Here is an 18,457-nt window from a genome sequence, read left to right as displayed (position 1 = left end):
ATACAGATTGGATGTGACTGGAGAGTTCTTTATAGGAGAGACGGAGGAGGGTGCATGCAGGCAAAGGTCAGTAGACCTGGGCTCCCAGGCCACAATTTTGTGCTGACTGACTTTGAGGAAGTAGCTCAACTGAGCTGGTTTCAGTTTCCGCTGAAGACTCTCAAAACTGACTTTGCAGGGTGTTGTGAGAATAAAAAGTAGCCAAGAGAGTCCAACACATAACCATGCTTGAAAGGTAGTGAGCCCTTAATAAGTGGGAGTGGCTGTTTCCATTCAATGTTACAATTTCACCTCCAAGGTATTATTCTGAAGGCTCCCAACTTTGTGCAAAATGCACTGAGACACACATAGTGAAATTGGAAACTGCAAAGAAAACTAACCAAAGGAATTGAAAAGGAGACCTATAAGAAAAACCAAGTTTGAAAGAAGCGATTATTTACAGCGAAGAAGGGAAGGCTGGAGAGCAACTGAATGACTGTCTTCAAGATGTTGGAGGCATCGTTATGCGGAAACTTCCAGCTGTTCTCTGTCTCCACCGAAGTGGACAGAACCAGGGCAGGTGGGACAGGCCAGAGCCAAAGAAAGAGCCGGGGAAGCAGTAGAAATGGCAAAATTGTATAAGTCAGGAACAAACACAGAGCAATGGAGGGGGATGCAAGTCTCAAAGAAGGTGCCAGAAAAGTTCACATCAACACTTCCCCATGACCTCCTGAGGTGTTGGGTGTGGGGGCCGGTCTCCTGGCTTCAGCCTGGAGCCCCATCTCTTGCCATGGGCGCCAGCCTGCTCGTGTCTACACGTCCAGGGTGGCTGGACTGAACAGCTGGCACTTGGCTTGGAGCAGTGTCTGAACCAGGGTCCATCTTGCCTTCTCACGATGCAGCTGTCTGGAGGCATCTTCTGTTGTCACGATGGGGAGGAGGGGGCACTACTGGCTTCGGTGGGCAGGGGCCTGGGGTGCTGATATACATCTTACAATGCATAGGAAACCTCCCAGAGGAAAGAATTATCTGACATCAAAACATCAGTAGCGTTGTGATTGAGAAGTCCTGGGTTAGAGGCATAGAATGACCGTCGTAGCCCTGGCTTCCTTCAGGCTTATTGGTTTACATCAGAGCATTTTTTTCTCCTCCCATTTACACAAAACCATGGAACTAACTGAATGGTTAGAAGACTGTTACAACATTTGCTATTCTAAGAAAATGTGTGGATTCCATTATAATCATGTGTTTCTTAGCTGCCTGTGACTTTGGTTTAAAAATATTTATATTTCTAAATAAGCGACTGACTCTTTGTATAGGGAAAATAACATATGCATTAGAGCTCCCGGGAGTATGGTGCAGACACCAACCTTCCACGCTTCCTCTGCCCACATTCTCGCTGGCCAATTAATTGCTGCATTCAGGGACTCCCAAGGCAGGGACTGCCCTGCAATGAGCATGTGCTGGTTAAGAGGCAGGCAGGCCTTCGTGGGAGAAACTCTCCAAGGGGCAGACACAGGCCAGCCCAAGAGGGAGGGCTCCCAGAGCGAGCGACTTCAGCGCACAGCATCCTGATGCTCTATGAATGTTGCTCCTGGTGACCGAGGATATAGCGCGCCTTCCTGACTTAATAATACATTGCTGTTTCTAAATAATATAAGTGTATGTTGTGTGCGTCCATTTGTAAACTTTCAGAGTCTTCTGAAATCCAGACACAGCATGAAAACACATGCTATATTTGATCCTTGCATAAATAGCACAGATTTTAATTTTATCCCAGTTATGGATATCTGGCGCGTGTGCCGATACTCTGGGCAGACTGGTGTGAAATTTAATTTGAGCAGTTAAACACAAGGGTGAGAGAGTACAAAATAAACAAGCACACACACACACTTCCAGCCTTACAGCATTTGGTACGTTAACGGGAAAAGCACCCAAATCCTCTCTCTTTTATTTTCTCCCTTGGTGACAATCACGTTACAGATTTGTCTGAAAAGGCACAAACCCTCCACATCTCCCACGCCACCCCCACCCCACCTCTCCCGGAAGATTGCCTGTAGACATTTCATCTGCGGGAGCTCTTCCCGAGCTGGGGTTGGAGTTCCAGTGAATGAAAGTGTCCAGGATTCTTTGTTTTCAGATTTGATCTTTGAGATTCTTTTGGTTTCAAGAAAAGGCAAACAGTCTCCTTGAGAACGTCTTGGAAGGAGAAACAGGAATGGAATTGGAAATGATGGGAGAGAACCGATTTGCAGTTCGGTAGACAGGCATGGGTGGGGTCCCAGTTTAGGCAGAGTCTGTGACCTTTGGAGATGGACTTGAAAGCTCAGTTCCTTGTTTTACTACTTTGTAGAAATGGGACTAACTTCGGCCTAACAGTTTCCAGGGAGGTATACAGTGGTGGCACATAAGTGCTCCAAAAATGTCATTTTCCTTACCCCTTATGGACATCTTGTTTGTGTTGTTGTTTAGTTGCTAAGTCATGTCCAACTCTTTTATGACCCCACAGACTGTATTTAATCCTCCAGGAACGTCTGTCCATGGCATTTCCCAGGCAAGGACGCTGGAGTGGTTAAGGACATCTATGTAAGCCTGAATGCCACTTGCTGGGGAAGTAAGATAATTGCTGTTGATAATCATTCATGTTGGTGAAACTTCTATTCTTGGCTCCTCCTTTAATCACCTCCATTCAGAAATCCACAGCGCCTTTCAGCCCGCCCACTCCTATTTATAGGTCATTCTGGATATCAAGTACACAGAGCTTTTGGCCTTAGAAACACCCACGTGTCCCAGTGGACTGTTGACTTGGGGGAGCGGGAGGAGGGGCAGTGGCATGTGTACACGGTTCACAGACCTGCAGCCATGAGAAGTTTCAGCAGTGGAGGGGCAAATTTTCCCTTATACTCCCCAGAAAGACCGTCTGCTTTCCATCAGTAAAAGTTCCCATCTTTGTATTCAATTTGTTTCCACAGAAGAGCGGGTTGTCCCCATTGAAGTGTGCCGATCCAAACTGTCCAAATACTTGCAGGGAGTAGTTTTCCGCTGTGATAAGTGTACCTTCACCTGCTCCAGTGACGAGAGCCTCCAGCAACACATAGAAAAGCACAATGAACTGAAACCTTACAAATGCCAGCTCTGCTACTATGAGACCAAGCACACGGAAGAACTGGACAGCCACCTTCGGGATGAGCATAAGGTAGGGGCCTGGCCTCCCCGCTCCCACCCTCGGCACGGCGTTGGGAGGGGCCGGGCCGAATCTAGCTATGCCGCTCTGTGCAGGACAGACGCACGTGCTAAAATAATGTTTAAAGTGAGGTTCAGTTTATTCCATTATCAATGAACTGTAAGGTCATTTTAGAAAATTGGAACACAGATGAGGGAAAGAAAACCATCCATAATGCCACCCCCCACGTCTAACTGCTTAATGCTTTTGGTCTCTTCTGTACCCACTTCCTTTTGTTTTATTTCATTCTGAGTATATGCGATCCCTTCTATGAAAGAGTGTATCTTCCCTTTCTTGTTTTCGTCTTACCCTAACTAGAGTACTTTACCATATTATTTTAAGTGTATTATCACAAAGCTTGATAATTTTTTTCTGTAAAGGGCTGGGTAGTAAATATTTTAGGCTTTGCGGGCCAGATGGTCTCAGTGGTAACAATTCAACTCTGCCCTTGTAGCAAGAAAGGAGTCCTAGAGAAGACATCAATGAATGGGCATGGCTGTGTTTAAAAAAAAAAAAAACTATTTACAAAATTAGGCAACGGGCTGTGGACCCGTAGTTACTGGCCCCCTCTTCTCTCTGATGGCTCTGCCAGCAAGAGTCTCAGTCATGTAAGTTGTTTCCCAATATATTGCTGACTACAGACATTTTCCAAGGCATTACTATTCATGTCTAAGCATTATAAGGACTGTAAAATGTGTGTTATATTTGTGGGAGGGAACGAATTGGTACAGGACATAAAATACGGGGTTTATGAAAAAAATTCTCTTCCAAAAGTCTGCTGATCAGAGGGTAAGATATCCCAGGTGGCTTCCTCACTTCTCGGAGGATAGCATAGCACGGATTAAGACCATTGTTTCTGGTTTTGTATATTGTCCAGAGTTCGGGGAGTGTGTGTGTGTGTGGAGGGGGGCAGGGGGAATGATTAGTATTTGTTTCATGAAAAGAGCCTGTTGAAATGTTTTGTAATTAACCAACAAATCCCAAACATCTAGTGAGTGTTTACTTAAGGCACAATGAGAAGCACTTTGGTATTGTTTCCTTTTTCTTGCTGTGTGCTGTCAGTGGAAATACAGTTCCTCTTTTCTGCACTTAGAAACCCAAGTTAGAAAGATTCCTGTCTGAGTCATCTACACCCAAGGGTTAGAATTTTTCTATAGGGTGTTGAGAGAAGGCTGAGCTTTATCACCCACCTACCATTTAATGGCATTATTCCTAACTTCTCTACTTTGGAATGCATTCATTTTCTAATGTGTCTCCGCAAAATGAGAGCAGAGAAAAGCCTGAATTACCTCACTTAAAAGCTTTTAATACCAGAAAAAAAAACACCAAATTTTAATGCCCTTTCATATTCAAACTTCCTTGGCATTTCTGCCCCCACACTGAAAGGAAAGTCACTCATCTATGTCAAGCTAAGCTGTTTACATTCATGTGCTTGTATCTTATTTGTGTTACCACCTCAGGTCTTTTTATTATAGTGTTGAAGCCATCAGACTAGTATTTTGGGACAGAGCAAACCTGGAAGGTAGATTCTTCCCCAGTGGCTGCATAGTAGCTGTGAGTCACTGGGGAACTCCAGACAAGACTAGAAACCATACCAGATACGGAAGCGGGCGGGAATGTGCGGGCTTTAGAATAAGCATCAGGCAAATGGGTTACTCAGGAAGCTAGGAGCCCAGTTAAGAACTTTTGGAGCCAAACAGACCTAGGATTGAATTCTGTCTTCACCACTTAACTATAACTGCTTCAGCAAGTTACTTCAATTTCTGTATCTGTTTCCTGATCTGTAAATGGGAATTGCATATCCTTACATACTTTACTCAGAAATTTTGTAAGATTAAACGAAGTCCTGGTATCTCCCACACTTTGAGAACCATGTCTCAGTCTGTCTGTGAGTTGGTTAGAGCTCAGGGTTAACAACCACCCATCAGAAAGGCAGTTATGGTTCCTAAAGACCTAAAATAGACTATAAAATCACTGACTATACTCTGCACTTTAGACATGGGCTTTGATATGTTGTATTTTCACTATGCTGTGCTTGGTTCTTTAATCTTACTCTCTCATGGTTGACCAGCTTATTAAGTCCAATGAGCACCTAATTGAGGCTAAAGAATCGCCACTCTCAGCATGCCTAATGATCTTCATCTTTGTCTCAGTTGTTGTTAAATATATGAGACTTGTGCTTATTAATGATTCCTTCTTTTCTAAATGACGAATACAAAATGCAGTTTGAATTTTTGAAATAATTACCCAAACACTGTTTTATAAACAAAGACAGCTGCTGAAAGTGAATTTTTGATTGACAGTAACATTATGCATTAATTAAAAATGGTCATTCCTTGGTGTAAAGGATATACAGAAGTCTGATTTCAGCATTCCTGAAAAGGCTATAAGAGTGTCAATATACAGTGTACTAAAGAGAAGTTTGCTAATGATTGAGATACAAAAGTCAAGAACCATAAGGTAAGGATGAGAAATTGAAGCCTAAGAATTGGAAAGGAAGAAATAAAACTGTTTTTGTTCATAGATAATGTGATCTTTGTAGGTAGAAAATCCTAAGTAGTCCATTTAAAGAGATATTGGAATATTCATGAGTTTATCAGAATTGCAGGATACGATCAATAATAAATTTCTATACACTAGTAATGAGCAATCTGAAAATGAAATTTTAATATCAATTTCATTTATAATGTCAAAAAGAATAAAATGCTTAAGAATAAACAAAACTGTGAAAGCTATATGCTGAAAACTACAAATGCTATTGAGAAAAGAACTAAATTAATGTAATATATACCGTACTCATGGATTAGAAGACTCACTATTGGTAATGCTTCCCAAACTGATCTACAGATTCAGTGTAATCTATCAGAATCTCAGTAGGCTTTTTTCTTTGGTAAAAATTGATAAACTCACACAAAAATGTATATAGAAATGCAAAGGATCTAGAATAGCATAAGCAGTATGAAAAAAGAACAAAATTGGAAGACTCATCCTTCCTGATTGCAACTTTTACTGTGATCAGTGGTGCAGAAGAAAAAGTTCAGAAATAAATCCTGATATATGTGGACAGTTGATGTTTATCAGAGGTGCTAAGGTAATAAGGAAACAATAGTTTTTCAACAAGTAGTGTTGTTACAGTTGGATTTCCATGTGGAAAATAGAGATTGTTGACCCTTATGTCACTCAATGGACATGAATTTGAGCAAATTTCAGGGGATAATGAAGGGCAGGGAAGCTTGGTATGCTGTAGTCCATGGGGTCGCAAAGCATCATACACCACTTAGCAACTGAACAAGAAACACAATGTCACTCAAATTTCTCTTGGGAAAAAATTCTTAGATATAATAGCTGTGATCATTAAAAAAATCAATAAATCAGGTGTCATCAAAATTAAATTGTTGCTCTTCAGAAGACTTCATTAAGCAAATGAAAAGGCAAGCAACAGATTGGAGGTAAATATTTGCAAAATAACTGTCTAACAAAAGACTTCAACCAAAACATATAAAGAACTTTTGCAGCTCAGTAATAAGAAGAGTAACAGTTCAATTAAAAATGAGAAAAAGTTCTGAATAGGCACTTTATGCAGGAGGATATGCAAATGAGCTCATGAAAAGATGCTTAATAAGACTCACCATTAATAAGACCTGTCCACTAGAATGGCTAAAACCAAGAAGACCAACAGCACCAAGTGTTGATGAGGATGTGAAGAAACTGGAAATCTCACACGTGGCTGAATGGAATGTCATCTGGCACATCTGCTTTGGAGCATTTTGTCAATTTGTTTAAAAGTGAAACCCACACTTTACCATCTGATCCCGCAAGTCTGCTGTCACCTAAAGTGGCTGCATAAACAAAATGTGCTCTATCCAGACAGTGGAATGCTACTGATCAGCAAAAGAAATGAGCTACTGATACGTGTACCAGTGTGGCTAAATCTCAGAATCATCACGTTAAATGGACAAAGTGAGTCATTCAGTCGTGTCTGACTCTTTGCGACCCCCATGAACTGTAGCCTGCCAGGCTCCTCTGTCCATGGGATTTTCCAGGCCAGAATACTGGCCGGGGTAGCAGTTCCCTTCTCCAGGGGATCTTCCCAACCCAGGGAAGGAACCCAGGTCTCCCACATTGCAGGCAGATTCTTTACCATCTGAGCCACCAGGGAAGCCCAAAGCCAGACACAAAATACTAGATGTGCGATTTCTATAAAAGGCGGAATTAAGGAGACAAAGCAGATCAGAGCTGTTTGGGACTGGAGGTTTGGAGCAGAGATCGATGGCAGACGGTATGAAGGTGCTTCTTAGAGTAATAAAAGATGGTGCAGGGTTGTACCAGTGCATACATTTACTAAAACTCATTGAAATGTTCATTTGAAATAGGTTAATTTTATGGTAATTATACCTCAGTACCTAAAAGATGCAAGTTCCCCATGAGCTGACACATGGTCAGCCTTCAGTACATGTTAATTTTCCGCAGTCTTCTTACAAGGTGGATCTTGAGAACAGATAGATCTATAAAGATGCAGAGATCCAGATGAATGTGTATATTGTCAAAAATAAAATGTGCAAAAGACGTAGCTGCTGCTGCTGCTAAGTCACTTCAGTCGTGTCCAACTCTGTGCGACCCCATAGATGGCAGCCCACCAGGCTCCCCCGTCCCTGGGATTCTCCAGGCAAGAACACTGGAGTGGGTTGCCATTTCCTTCTCCAGTGCATGAAAGTGAAAAGTGAAAGTGAAGTCGCTCAGTCATGTCCGACTCTAGCGACCCCATGGACTGCAGCCTGCCAGGCTCCTCCATCCATGGGATTTTCCAGGCAAGAGTACTGGAGTGGGGTGCCATAAGACGTAGCAATTGGTTCTAAACTGAGGTTTACTTGCTTTTCTAGTAAAATGATGTGTTGAGTGTGTTGCTCATTACATTCTTCCATGAGTAGCTTTAGGTGATTTTGTGTGGTGGAGAGAATATATACAAGAAACTAAAAGACACTATGGGATGTATTTTCAGTCACAGGAGTTCATTAAACAGAACTGGACATTCAAAACTGGACTCCTGAATTCTGCCTGCAAAGCTTGTAAACTTCAGGAATGTCTCTGAAGATGTCAGACTGTATCATTTCATGGACTGGACAGAATACTAGTTCAGCAGAAAGGATCCCTGAAATCAAATAAACCATTCCATTGAAGAAGCAAACTCTGAAGTGCCCTGGATTTACACTGCTGTGTTTATCCTCAGAACGCGAAGGTGAAATAGAAAAGGATTGACAACCAGTACTTCCATTTTTTTTCTTTTTATTTGTTTTAGCACCTTCATTTTTTAGGTGACACAGAATCTTGTCTTCCTCGATCTTTATCTTTGCACCAGTGAACAAAGAATCTTGCTTGTAATCTCTTGGAATCTAAAGTAAACAGTACAGTCTATTTAGAATTTCAGTTCTTCATCCTTCAACTCCCTTTTTTTTCCTATCTCACAAGGTCTTCTCGAAGTGGACTATTCTATCCTTTCAATCTCCCTTTATGTTCCTCCCTCTCTCACACACACACTCACACACACACACACAGAATGAAATTATATGTTAGTAATGCCATTTATTAGCAATGCTGGTGCAAGATGAAGATGTAACATTTCTAGGAACCTTGAAGTCATGAAAAAAGCCAAACCTCACACTTCTCACACTTAGAAAACCACCCATATATTTTTCTTTGAAGAAAGTTTAAGTATCTGCAGTACCTTGTTAGTGTTCTTTATGGTTCTGAAGTCTCTTTGCTAGTTTAAGGAACATAAAAATATATTATCTCTAACATGGTTTGCTCGTAAAATTGTCATGTTAGCTATATTAAATTTAGAAGGATAGTCTATTCAGGCAATACACATTCACTAATTGAATTTACTTTGAAATGTTTTTAATTTTTTATACAAATGGAGCCTCAGGCGGCTGAACTCTAAGGAACTCGTATCTCTTACTTTTTGTCATTTTGAAGGAAGCAGCAGAACATTCAGCTTAGGAGGAATCGCCAATGTTTTACTTATTCCAGTAAAATTGTTTCACTCTCTGGACCAGTGAAATCTATGATGGCAAAAAAAAAAAAAAAGTCACATCAAATATTTGTTTCCAGCAAAGGAAATGAGAAGAAATAAAAGAAGAACCTTCGCCGACTCCAAATCATAAAATACACTTCAGGCCATGCTTTTTGGACTCGGTTTACTTTCTGAACTAAGTCCTAGCATCTAGCTTTATCACCTGCATGGGTTCCTGGGAGCTGAAGTCTTTCCAAAAGATTGTCATTTCATCTCTGCTCTCCCTCATGTTAGTTGCTTCTGAATTTGTCAACCGTAGACCTGCTTCTTTCATGTATTTTGGAAGGCAAAAAAAATCAGAGGTAGATGAGCAAAAGCTGTGGTAATTTTTCAGAGGGATGTGCCTGGCAGAACCGTAGTTGGTATTTCTCAAGTAGGTATTTGAAGATGTTCTTAACCTGTAACCTTTGGAACAGTCCACTAAAGTCTCCCGCCAGTAGGACTTCCCCTAATGGTCCAATGGTTAAGATTTGACCTTCCAATGCAAGGGGTGAGGGTTTGATCCTTGAGCTAAGATACCACATGCCTTATGACCAAAAAAGCAGAATATAAACAACAGAAACCATATTGTGACAAATTCAAGAAAGACTTTAAAAATGGGACACATCAAAAAAAAAAATCTTAAAAATGCATACATTTGTTGCTGTTCAGTCTCCCAGTCGTGTCTGACTCTTTGCGACCCCATGGACTGCAGCACACCAGACCTCCCTGACCCTCACCATCTCCCGAAGTTTGCCCAAGTTCTTGTCCATTGCCTCGGTGATGCCATCCAGCCATCTCATCCTCTGACGCCCTCTTCTCCTTCTGCCCTCAATCTTTCCCAGTCATCAGGGACTTTTCCAATGAGTCAGCTGTTCTCATCAGATGACCAAAATATTGGAGCTTCAGCTTCAGTCTTCCCAATGAGTATTCAGGGTTCATTTCCTTTAATATTGACTGGTTTGATCTCCTTGCTGTCCAAGGGACTCTGAGGAGTCTTTCCCAGCAACACAGTTCAAAGGGAATGGCAAACCACCCCAGTATACTTGCCATGAGAACCTCATTAACTGTATAAAACACAAAAAGATATGCACCGAAAGATGAGTTTCCCAGGTTGGACGGTGTCCAATATGCTATTGGGAATGAGTGGAGGACAACATACTTACGTGCATACATAAAAAATAAAGTATCCAGCCAAAATGAATGGCCTCTGCTTCCAAACTTGCGTAGAGCTTTCCTTCTTCCTCTATTCAGGCACATGTTCATGCAGCCTCAGCTTGTACTTAACTCTTAACAAGATTCTGTCTTGCCACTGGGTGCAACATTCTTAAAATGGAAACCACAATATTTACCTCTCTTTCCTTCTCAAATCTCACCATGGTGCCCTGCGTATAATTAAGTCTCCAGTAGTTGGTTGCTAAATAAATCAATAAGTGAAATCACTTTTCAGATGAGAAATTTTAAGTATCCTGTTTGTCCAAATAACCAGAACATGGCAGCAGCAGCACCTTGGCCTCTGGATTTCGAGTTCTGGAGATTGGCAGCAGCTCAGTTGGCGGACAACAAAGTTCTTTGACTTTAATGATGCCTTTCACGTGGCTTTCTTGAGTGCTTGTGACTGGGGTTGTGCTGAGATTCTTGAAATGATTGATTTGGTCTGGACTTTTGCTAAGTCAGGTCTGGCAACAGCGTGTTTTCTGTTCTAACTTAGTGATCGCAAAAGAAAGTAGGTACTCTCCTTGACTTCTGTGCCCCGTACCCTTTACCAGCCTTTATTCTTACAGTCCTTGTCCTTAAAATGGTTTTTACTTTTGAAGAAAATATTCTTAAAAGATTCTTCCTGCTTCATCCCATCAAATTTTGGAATGAACGTTATTGTCACGGTACTTTTTTCTCCCTTCTTGTGTTCAGCCAGTGTCCCATGGATAATTTTTACATGTTTTGTAAGCAGTTTTGCATTTCAACAGATGATCTGTATTCTAATGGGGAAAGCTGGCGCTGTGTCGCCTGAAGGTGTGAGTTCAAACCTGACCCATCACTTACTTGTTTTGTGTTCTGTTTTCCTCATCTGCAAATATGGAAGATAACACATAGCTTGCAGAATGATCATAAGGGTTAAGTGATATATGTAAAAATGACTGGGTTAATTTTTAGCATATAATTATTTGGTAAGCATTTAGAAAAATGCCCAATTTTATTAGCAAGCAAATTTATACCTTGGCATACAATATTATGAAGTCCTTTATACTTTATGATTGCCTATGGGTTTTTATGTTACTGGTAAATTCAGATAACATGTGTTATGTGTCAACTAGATGACTGGCCTTATACTCTGCACTGAGCCTGTAAAACTAAATAAGAAATGGTCACTACCCTGGAAGAGTTTATAAGCAAGCAGGTGAGATGAGCTTAAACAAAGAGTCACAACCAGCATGGTAAGTACTGGATAAAGGTATCTATCAAATAGGAGGGCAGCATAGTTGCATAGCAAGTGTGGTGTCATGGCTCATCTTTCATAGAACCTTAATACACTGTGCTGCACGTCTTTCCTAGAAGCTTTTCCAAGAGCTTTGATTGAAAGGCTCGTTGAGAATTCGCGACTTTTACCTGCATCTTTGACCATCTCCCTGTAAAATTCATAGAGACAGCACTTTGCTGAACCTTTGTCCCATCGGTTCCTTTCCCTCATTCCCATTCTGACTTTCAGAGACAGGCAAAGAAGATCCACTGGGGAAACCACCTGAAGGCCTGAGTCAGGGGTGGGCAGACACTGGCCTATGGACCAGATTGGAACCACTGCCTATTTATATGGTCTGACAGCCAAGAATGGTTTTCACATTTTTTAATCAGATCAGATCAGTTGCTCAGTCATGTCCGACTCTGCGACCCCATGAATCTCAGCACGCCAGGCCTCCCTGTCCATCACCAACTCCCGGAGTACACTTAGACTCACGTCCATCAAGTCAGTGATGCCATCCAGCCATCTCATCCTCTGTCATCCCCTTCTCCTCCTGCCCCCAATCCCTCCCAGCATCAGAGTCTTTTCCAATGAGTCAACTCTTCGCATGAGGTGGCCAAAGTACTGGAGTTTCAGCTTTAGCATCATTCCTTCCAAAGAAATCCCAGGGCTGATCTCCTTCAGAATGGACTGGTTGGATCTCCTTGCAGTCCAAGGGACTCTCAAGAGTCTTCTCCAACACCACAGTTCAAAAGCATCAATTCTTCGGTACTCAGCCTTCTTCACAGTCCAACTCTCACATCCATACATGACCACAGGAAAAACCATAGCCTTGACTAGATGAACCTTTTTTGGCAAAGTGATGTCTCTGCTTTTGAATATGCTATCTAGGTTGGTCATAACTTTCCTTCCAAGAAGTAAGCGTCTTTTAATTTCATGGCTGCAGTCACCATCTGTAGTGATTTTGAAGCCCAGAAAAATAAAGTCTGACACTGTTTCCCCATCTATTTCCCATGAAGTGGTGGGACCGGATGCCATGATCTTCGTTTTCTGAATGTCGAGCTTTAAGCCAACTTTTTCATTCTCCACTTTCACTTTCATCAAGAGGCTTTTGAGTTCCTCTTCACTTTCTGCCATAAGGGTGGTGTCATCTGCATATCTGAGGTTACTGATATTTCTCCCGGCAATCTTGATTCCAGCTTGTGTTTCTTCCAGTCCAGCGTTTCTCATGATGTACTCTGCATATAAGTTAAATCAACAGGGTGACAATATACAGCCTTGACGAACTCCTTTTCCTATTTGGAACCAGTCTGTTGTTCCATGGTTGACAAAAATCAAAAGAGTAATATTTCGTGACATGTGAAATTACATGAAATTCAAATTTCAGTGTCCCTAAATACAGTTTTCTTGGAACACAGTCACGTTCATCCATTTCTGTACTGTCTGTGACTGCTTTCAAGATAGAGGATAATTGAGTAGTTGTGACAGACTATGTGGTCCAGAAAGCCTAGGAAAACTTGCTCAACTGGCCTTTCACAGGAAAAGTTTGCTGGCCTGGGCCATCAGTCCTTTTACATCTTTGTAACTACGTATTCTCAGTTTGTGACTGAGATGGGCATTTCTGATGTAGGAGGCAGTTTTTCCATGTTCTCTGCTGTCACTTCTTCTAGAAGTAAAAAGTTCACTTGGCCTTTCTCCGTAACAGAAGCATGCACTGGTAGGTGATGTGCACACCCCGATCGGGTGTCTCTTTTTGAATGTACAAGTGTTAAGTCGCTAGGAGGGGGCCTCTGGAAAGGTTAAGTAGATTTTTCTTCATCACATCTCCTCCACTTGATGTCTGCTAGGCAACCTGAAGATGAGAGCACCCAGTGTCATTCGTCCCTTTACAAGCAAGTTTTTATCAGTCTTTCCTGTAAAACTGGTTTGTCCCCCAGGACAGTATGAAAATGCATGTGCAACTTGGTTATATTTGTAAACCACATAACACTCCTCTCCTCTTAGAAGTAAGAACTCTAATAATTCTTAGAAGAATTATTAGAAGTAAGAATTAGTATGGAAATTCTTTCCTCTGCTAAGGACAGATCAAAACCATTTGCTGACTGGCTAAAAAGCAGCTAACAAAAAGACAAAGGTAGTGCTGCAGCTTGAGCATCCAGCGTGAGCGTGGAAGGGTTTGCAGTGTCCCCACTTCAGTGTGAAGGGAAACAGGTTTTGCTGCTCACTGGCACTTCATCTCAATTCCTTACTAGACAAGTTTCCACACAGTTCTCAGTGAGTAGCCCTCACAGGTGACTTTGGGTTCATGGACATTCACAAATAACTTTCACAGGATATGAGGATCTACATGTAATGTTACTGTCTTGAGTGATTATGTATTTGAACAGTCTACCCTTTAAAAGCGTGGATGGCTTCTTCTGCCTTCAGAAGGCTCCAGGGAGCCAGGTTCTAGAATGCATACTCAGCCTTGCTCTCTTTCTCCCTCTGTTGTGGCCCTTTTGGGAAACAAGGTGATAAACTGCTTCTCATCTCCAGAGAAAAAAAGTGAATGTCCCTCCATAGGTCTTCTGACCCATTAAGAAGTTGGTCAGATACTCACCAATTTCTGGGTCCAGAAAGTACTGATCATGTACCAGTATGAACATTTTAGAAGCCAACTTAGAAATATATTGGCACTGTAATATAAGATCTGTATATCATTTGACTTTGACACTTGATTTCATGTCTGAGAATTTAGCCTATAAAATCTAAACATGAAAGAAAGGTTTATATACTGGAAGTCTTACTACTGTGTTTTTTTTTAATTAATGTATTTTTAAAAAATTTATATTGGAGTATAGTTGAATTACAATGTTGTATTAATTTTAGGTGTACAGCACAGTGGTTCAGATATATATATATCCATTATTTTTCAGACTATTTTCCCATATAGGTTATTACAGAATATTACAGAATATCCCCTATGATATACAGTAGGTCCTTATTAGTTATCTGCTTTATATGTATAGTGTATATATGTCAATCCCAATCTCTTTATCCCTACCCGTCTTCCCCCCATAACTGTAAGTTTGTATTATACATCTATAACCCAATTTCTGTTTTGTAAATATGTTCATTTGTGCCATTTTTTTTAAGATTCCACACATAAGCGATACCATATGATAAATGTCTTTCTCTGGCTTACTTCACTGAGTGTGATAATTTGTGGGTCCATCCATGTTGTTACAAATGTCATATTCATTCATTTTTTTATGGCTAAGTAGTACATGGTGGTTTCGGAGAAGGCAATGGCACCCCACTCCAGTACTCTTGCCTGGAAAATCCCATGGATGGAGGAGCCTGGTAGGCTGCAGTCCATGGAGTCGCGAAGAGCCAGACACGACTGAGTGACTTCCCTTTCACTTTTCACTTTCATGCATTGGAGAAGGAAATGGCAACCCACTCCAGTGTTCTTGCCTGGAGAGTCCCAGCGACGGGGGAGCCTGGTGGGCTGCCATCTATGGGGTCACACAGAGTCGGACACGACTGAAGTGACTTAGTAGTAGTAGTACATGGTGGTTTAGTTGCTAAGTCGTGTCTGACTCTTGTGACCCCGTGGACTGTAGCCTGCCAGGCTCCTCTGTCCATGGGATTCTCCAGGCAAGAATACTGAAGTGGGTTGCCATTTCCTTCTCCAGGGGATCTTCCCGACCCAGGAATCGAACCTGGGTCTCCATCATTGCAGGCAAATACTTTACCGACTGAGCTATGAGGGAAGCCCAAGTGGTATATATGCACCACATATTCTGTATTCCTTTCTCTGTCAGTGGACATTTAGCCTGCTTCCACGTCTTGGTTATTGTGAACTGCACTGAACGCTGAAGGACGTGTATCTTTTCAAATTATGATTTTCTTCAGATTTATGCCCAGGAGTGGGGTTGCTGAGTCATTTTTAGTTTTAAGGAACCTCTATACTGTTCTCTTCTGTTAGGTCCATACCATTTAATAGTATGAACCTAACAGAAGCAGAAGATACTAAGAAATACACAGAAGAACTGTACAAAAAGATCTTCATGACCCAGATAACCACAATGGTGTGATCACTTTCCTAGAACCAGACATCCTGGAATGCAAAGTCAAGTGGGCCTTAGGAAGCATCACTATGAACAAAGCTAGTGGAAGTGATGGAATTCCAGTTGAGCTATTTCAAATCCTAGAAGATGATGCTGTGAAAGTACTACATTAAACATGCCAGCAAATTTGGTAAACTCAGCAGTGGCCACAGGACTAGAAAAGGTCAGTTTTCATTCCAATCCCAAAGAAAGGTAATGACAAAGAATGTTCAAACTATCACCCAATAATTGCACTCATCTCACATGCTAGCAAAGTAATGCTCAAAATTCTCCAAGCCAGGCTTTAACTGTACGTGAACCATGAACTTCCAAGAGTTCAAGCTGGATTTAGAAAAGACAGAGGAGCTAGAGATCAAATTGCCAACATCCATTGGATCATAGAAAAAGCAAGAGAGTTCCATAAAAACATCTGCTTTATTGACTACACCAAAGCCTTTGACTGTGTAGATCACAACAAACTGTGGAAAATTCTTCAAGAGATGGGAATACCAGACCACCTTACCTGCCTCCTGAGAAATCTATATGCAGGTCAAGAAGCAACAGTTAGAATTAGACATGGACCAGGTTCAATGCACGATACTGGATGCTTGGGGCTAGTGCACTGGGACGACCCAGAGGGATGGTATGGGGAGGGAGGAGGGAGGAGGGTTCAGGATGGGGAGCACATGTATACCTGTGATAGATTCATTTTGATATTTGGCAAAACTAATACAATTATGTAAAGTTTAAAAATAAAATAAAATTAAAAAAAAAAAAGAATTGGACATGGAACAACAGACTGGTTCCAAATCGGGAAAGGAGTACGTCAAGGCTGTATATTGTCACCCTGCCTGTTTAACTTATATGCAGAGTGCATCATGTGAAATGCCAGGCTGGATGAAGCACAAGCTGGAATCAAGATTCGGGAGAAACATCAATAACCTCAGATATGCAGATAACACCACCCTTATGGCAGAAAGTGAAAGAACTGGAGAGCCTCTTGATGAAAGTGACAGAGGAGAGCGAAAAAGATGGCTTAAAACTCAGCATTCAAAAAACTAAGGTCATGGCATCTGGTCCCATCACTTCATGGCAAACAGATGGGGAAATACTGGAAATAGTGACAGACTTTATTTCCTTGGGCTCCAAAGTCACTGCAGATAGTGAGTGCAGCCATGAGATTAAAAGACACTTGCTCCTTAGAAGGAAAGCTGTGATCAACCTAGACAGCATATTAAAAAGCAGAGACATTACTTTGCTGACAGAAGTCCATCTAGTCAAAGCTATAGTTTTTCCAATAGTAATGTATGGATGTGAGAGTGGACTATAAAGAAAGCTGAATGCTGAAGAATTGATGCTTTTGAACTGTGGTGTTGGAAAAGACTCTTGACTCCCTTGAACTACAAGGAGATCCAGCCAGTCCATCCTAAAGGAAATCAGTCCTGAATATTCATTGGAAAGACTGATGCTGAAGCTGAAGCTCCAATACTTTGGCCACCTGATGCGAAGAACTGACTCATTGGCAAAGACCCTAATGCTGGGAAAGATAGAAGGCAGGAGGGGAAAGATAGAAGGTAGGAGGAGAATGGGACCACAGAAGATGAGATGGTTGGATGGCATCACCAACTCGATGGACATGAGTTTGAGCAAGCTTCAGGAGTTGGTAGTGGACAGGAGAGCCTAGCGTGCTTGCGGTTATGGGGTGGCAAAGAGTTGGACACGACTGAGCGACTGAACTGAACTGACTGATACTGTTCTCAATAGTGGTTGTACCAATTTACATTCTCACCAACAGTGTAGAAAGTTTCCCTTTTCTCCACTCCTTCTCCAGCACGTGTTGTTTATAGACATTTTTTGTGGGAGCCCGCACCATGCCGCATGTGAGATCTTAGTTTCCCAACCAGAGATCGAACCTGTGCCCCCTACTGTGGAAACTTAGGGAGTCTTAACCACCGGACTGCCAGGGAAGTCCCAACTTGTAGACTCTTTAATGATGACCATTCTGACCAGTATGAAGTGATACATAATTTTTACGATTTATATTTCTCTAATAATTAGCAATGTTGAGCGTCTTCTAATATATTTATTGGCCATATGTCTTCTTTGGAGAAATGTCTATTTAGATCTTCTGTCCATTTGGGTTTTTTGGTTTTTTTGATATTGAGCTGTATGAGCTGTTTATATATTTTAGGCATTACTCCCTCATTGGTCACATCGTTTTCAAATATTTTCTCCCATTCTGTGGGTTGTCTTTTCATTTCATTGATGATTTCCTTTGCTGTACAAAACATTTTGAGTTTCATTAGGTCCCATTTATTTTTTTAAAATTTCCCTTACTCTAGGAAATGGATAGAAAAATACTGCTGTGATTTATATCGAAGAGTATTTTGCCTATGTTTTCCTCTTAGGGTTTTATAGTATCCAGTCTTATATTTAGGATTTTAATCCATTTTGAGTTTATTTTTGTGTGTGATGTTAGAGAATGTTCTGATTTCATTCTTTTACGTATAGCTGTCCAGTTTTCCCAGTACTACTTATTGAGTCAGTTCAGTTCAGTCCCTCAGTCATGTCCAATTCTTTGCGACCCCATGGACTGCAACCAGGCCTCCCTGTCCATCACCAGCTCCCAGAGCTTGCTCAAACTCACGTCCATCGAG

At 41.5% G+C, this 18,457-nt stretch overlaps 1 protein-coding gene across 9 annotated transcripts in view; it reads left to right on the top strand.

The window, feature by feature from the left end:
• ZNF462 (zinc finger protein 462) overlaps nucleotides 1–18,457 on the top strand; it is a 157,654-nt gene that overhangs the window by 122,381 nt on the left and 16,816 nt on the right. For all 9 annotated transcript variants that reach the window (XR_011465049.1, XR_011465050.1, XM_070375165.1 and 6 more), the window contains one exon: nucleotides 2,952–3,175. Coding sequence is in view for 7 of the 9 variants with exons in the window: in XM_070375165.1 (XP_070231266.1) it covers nucleotides 2,952–3,175 (224 nt within the window). In the remaining 2 variants the exon portion in view is untranslated. The remainder of the gene's footprint in view (nucleotides 1–2,951; nucleotides 3,176–18,457) is intronic.

Source organism: Bos mutus, chromosome 8, assembly GCF_027580195.1.
Source record: "Bos mutus isolate GX-2022 chromosome 8, NWIPB_WYAK_1.1, whole genome shotgun sequence".
In the NCBI taxonomy this organism is placed as follows: Eukaryota; Metazoa; Chordata; class Mammalia; order Artiodactyla; family Bovidae; genus Bos; species Bos mutus.
This window is presented reverse-complemented; position numbering and strand designations above follow the sequence as displayed.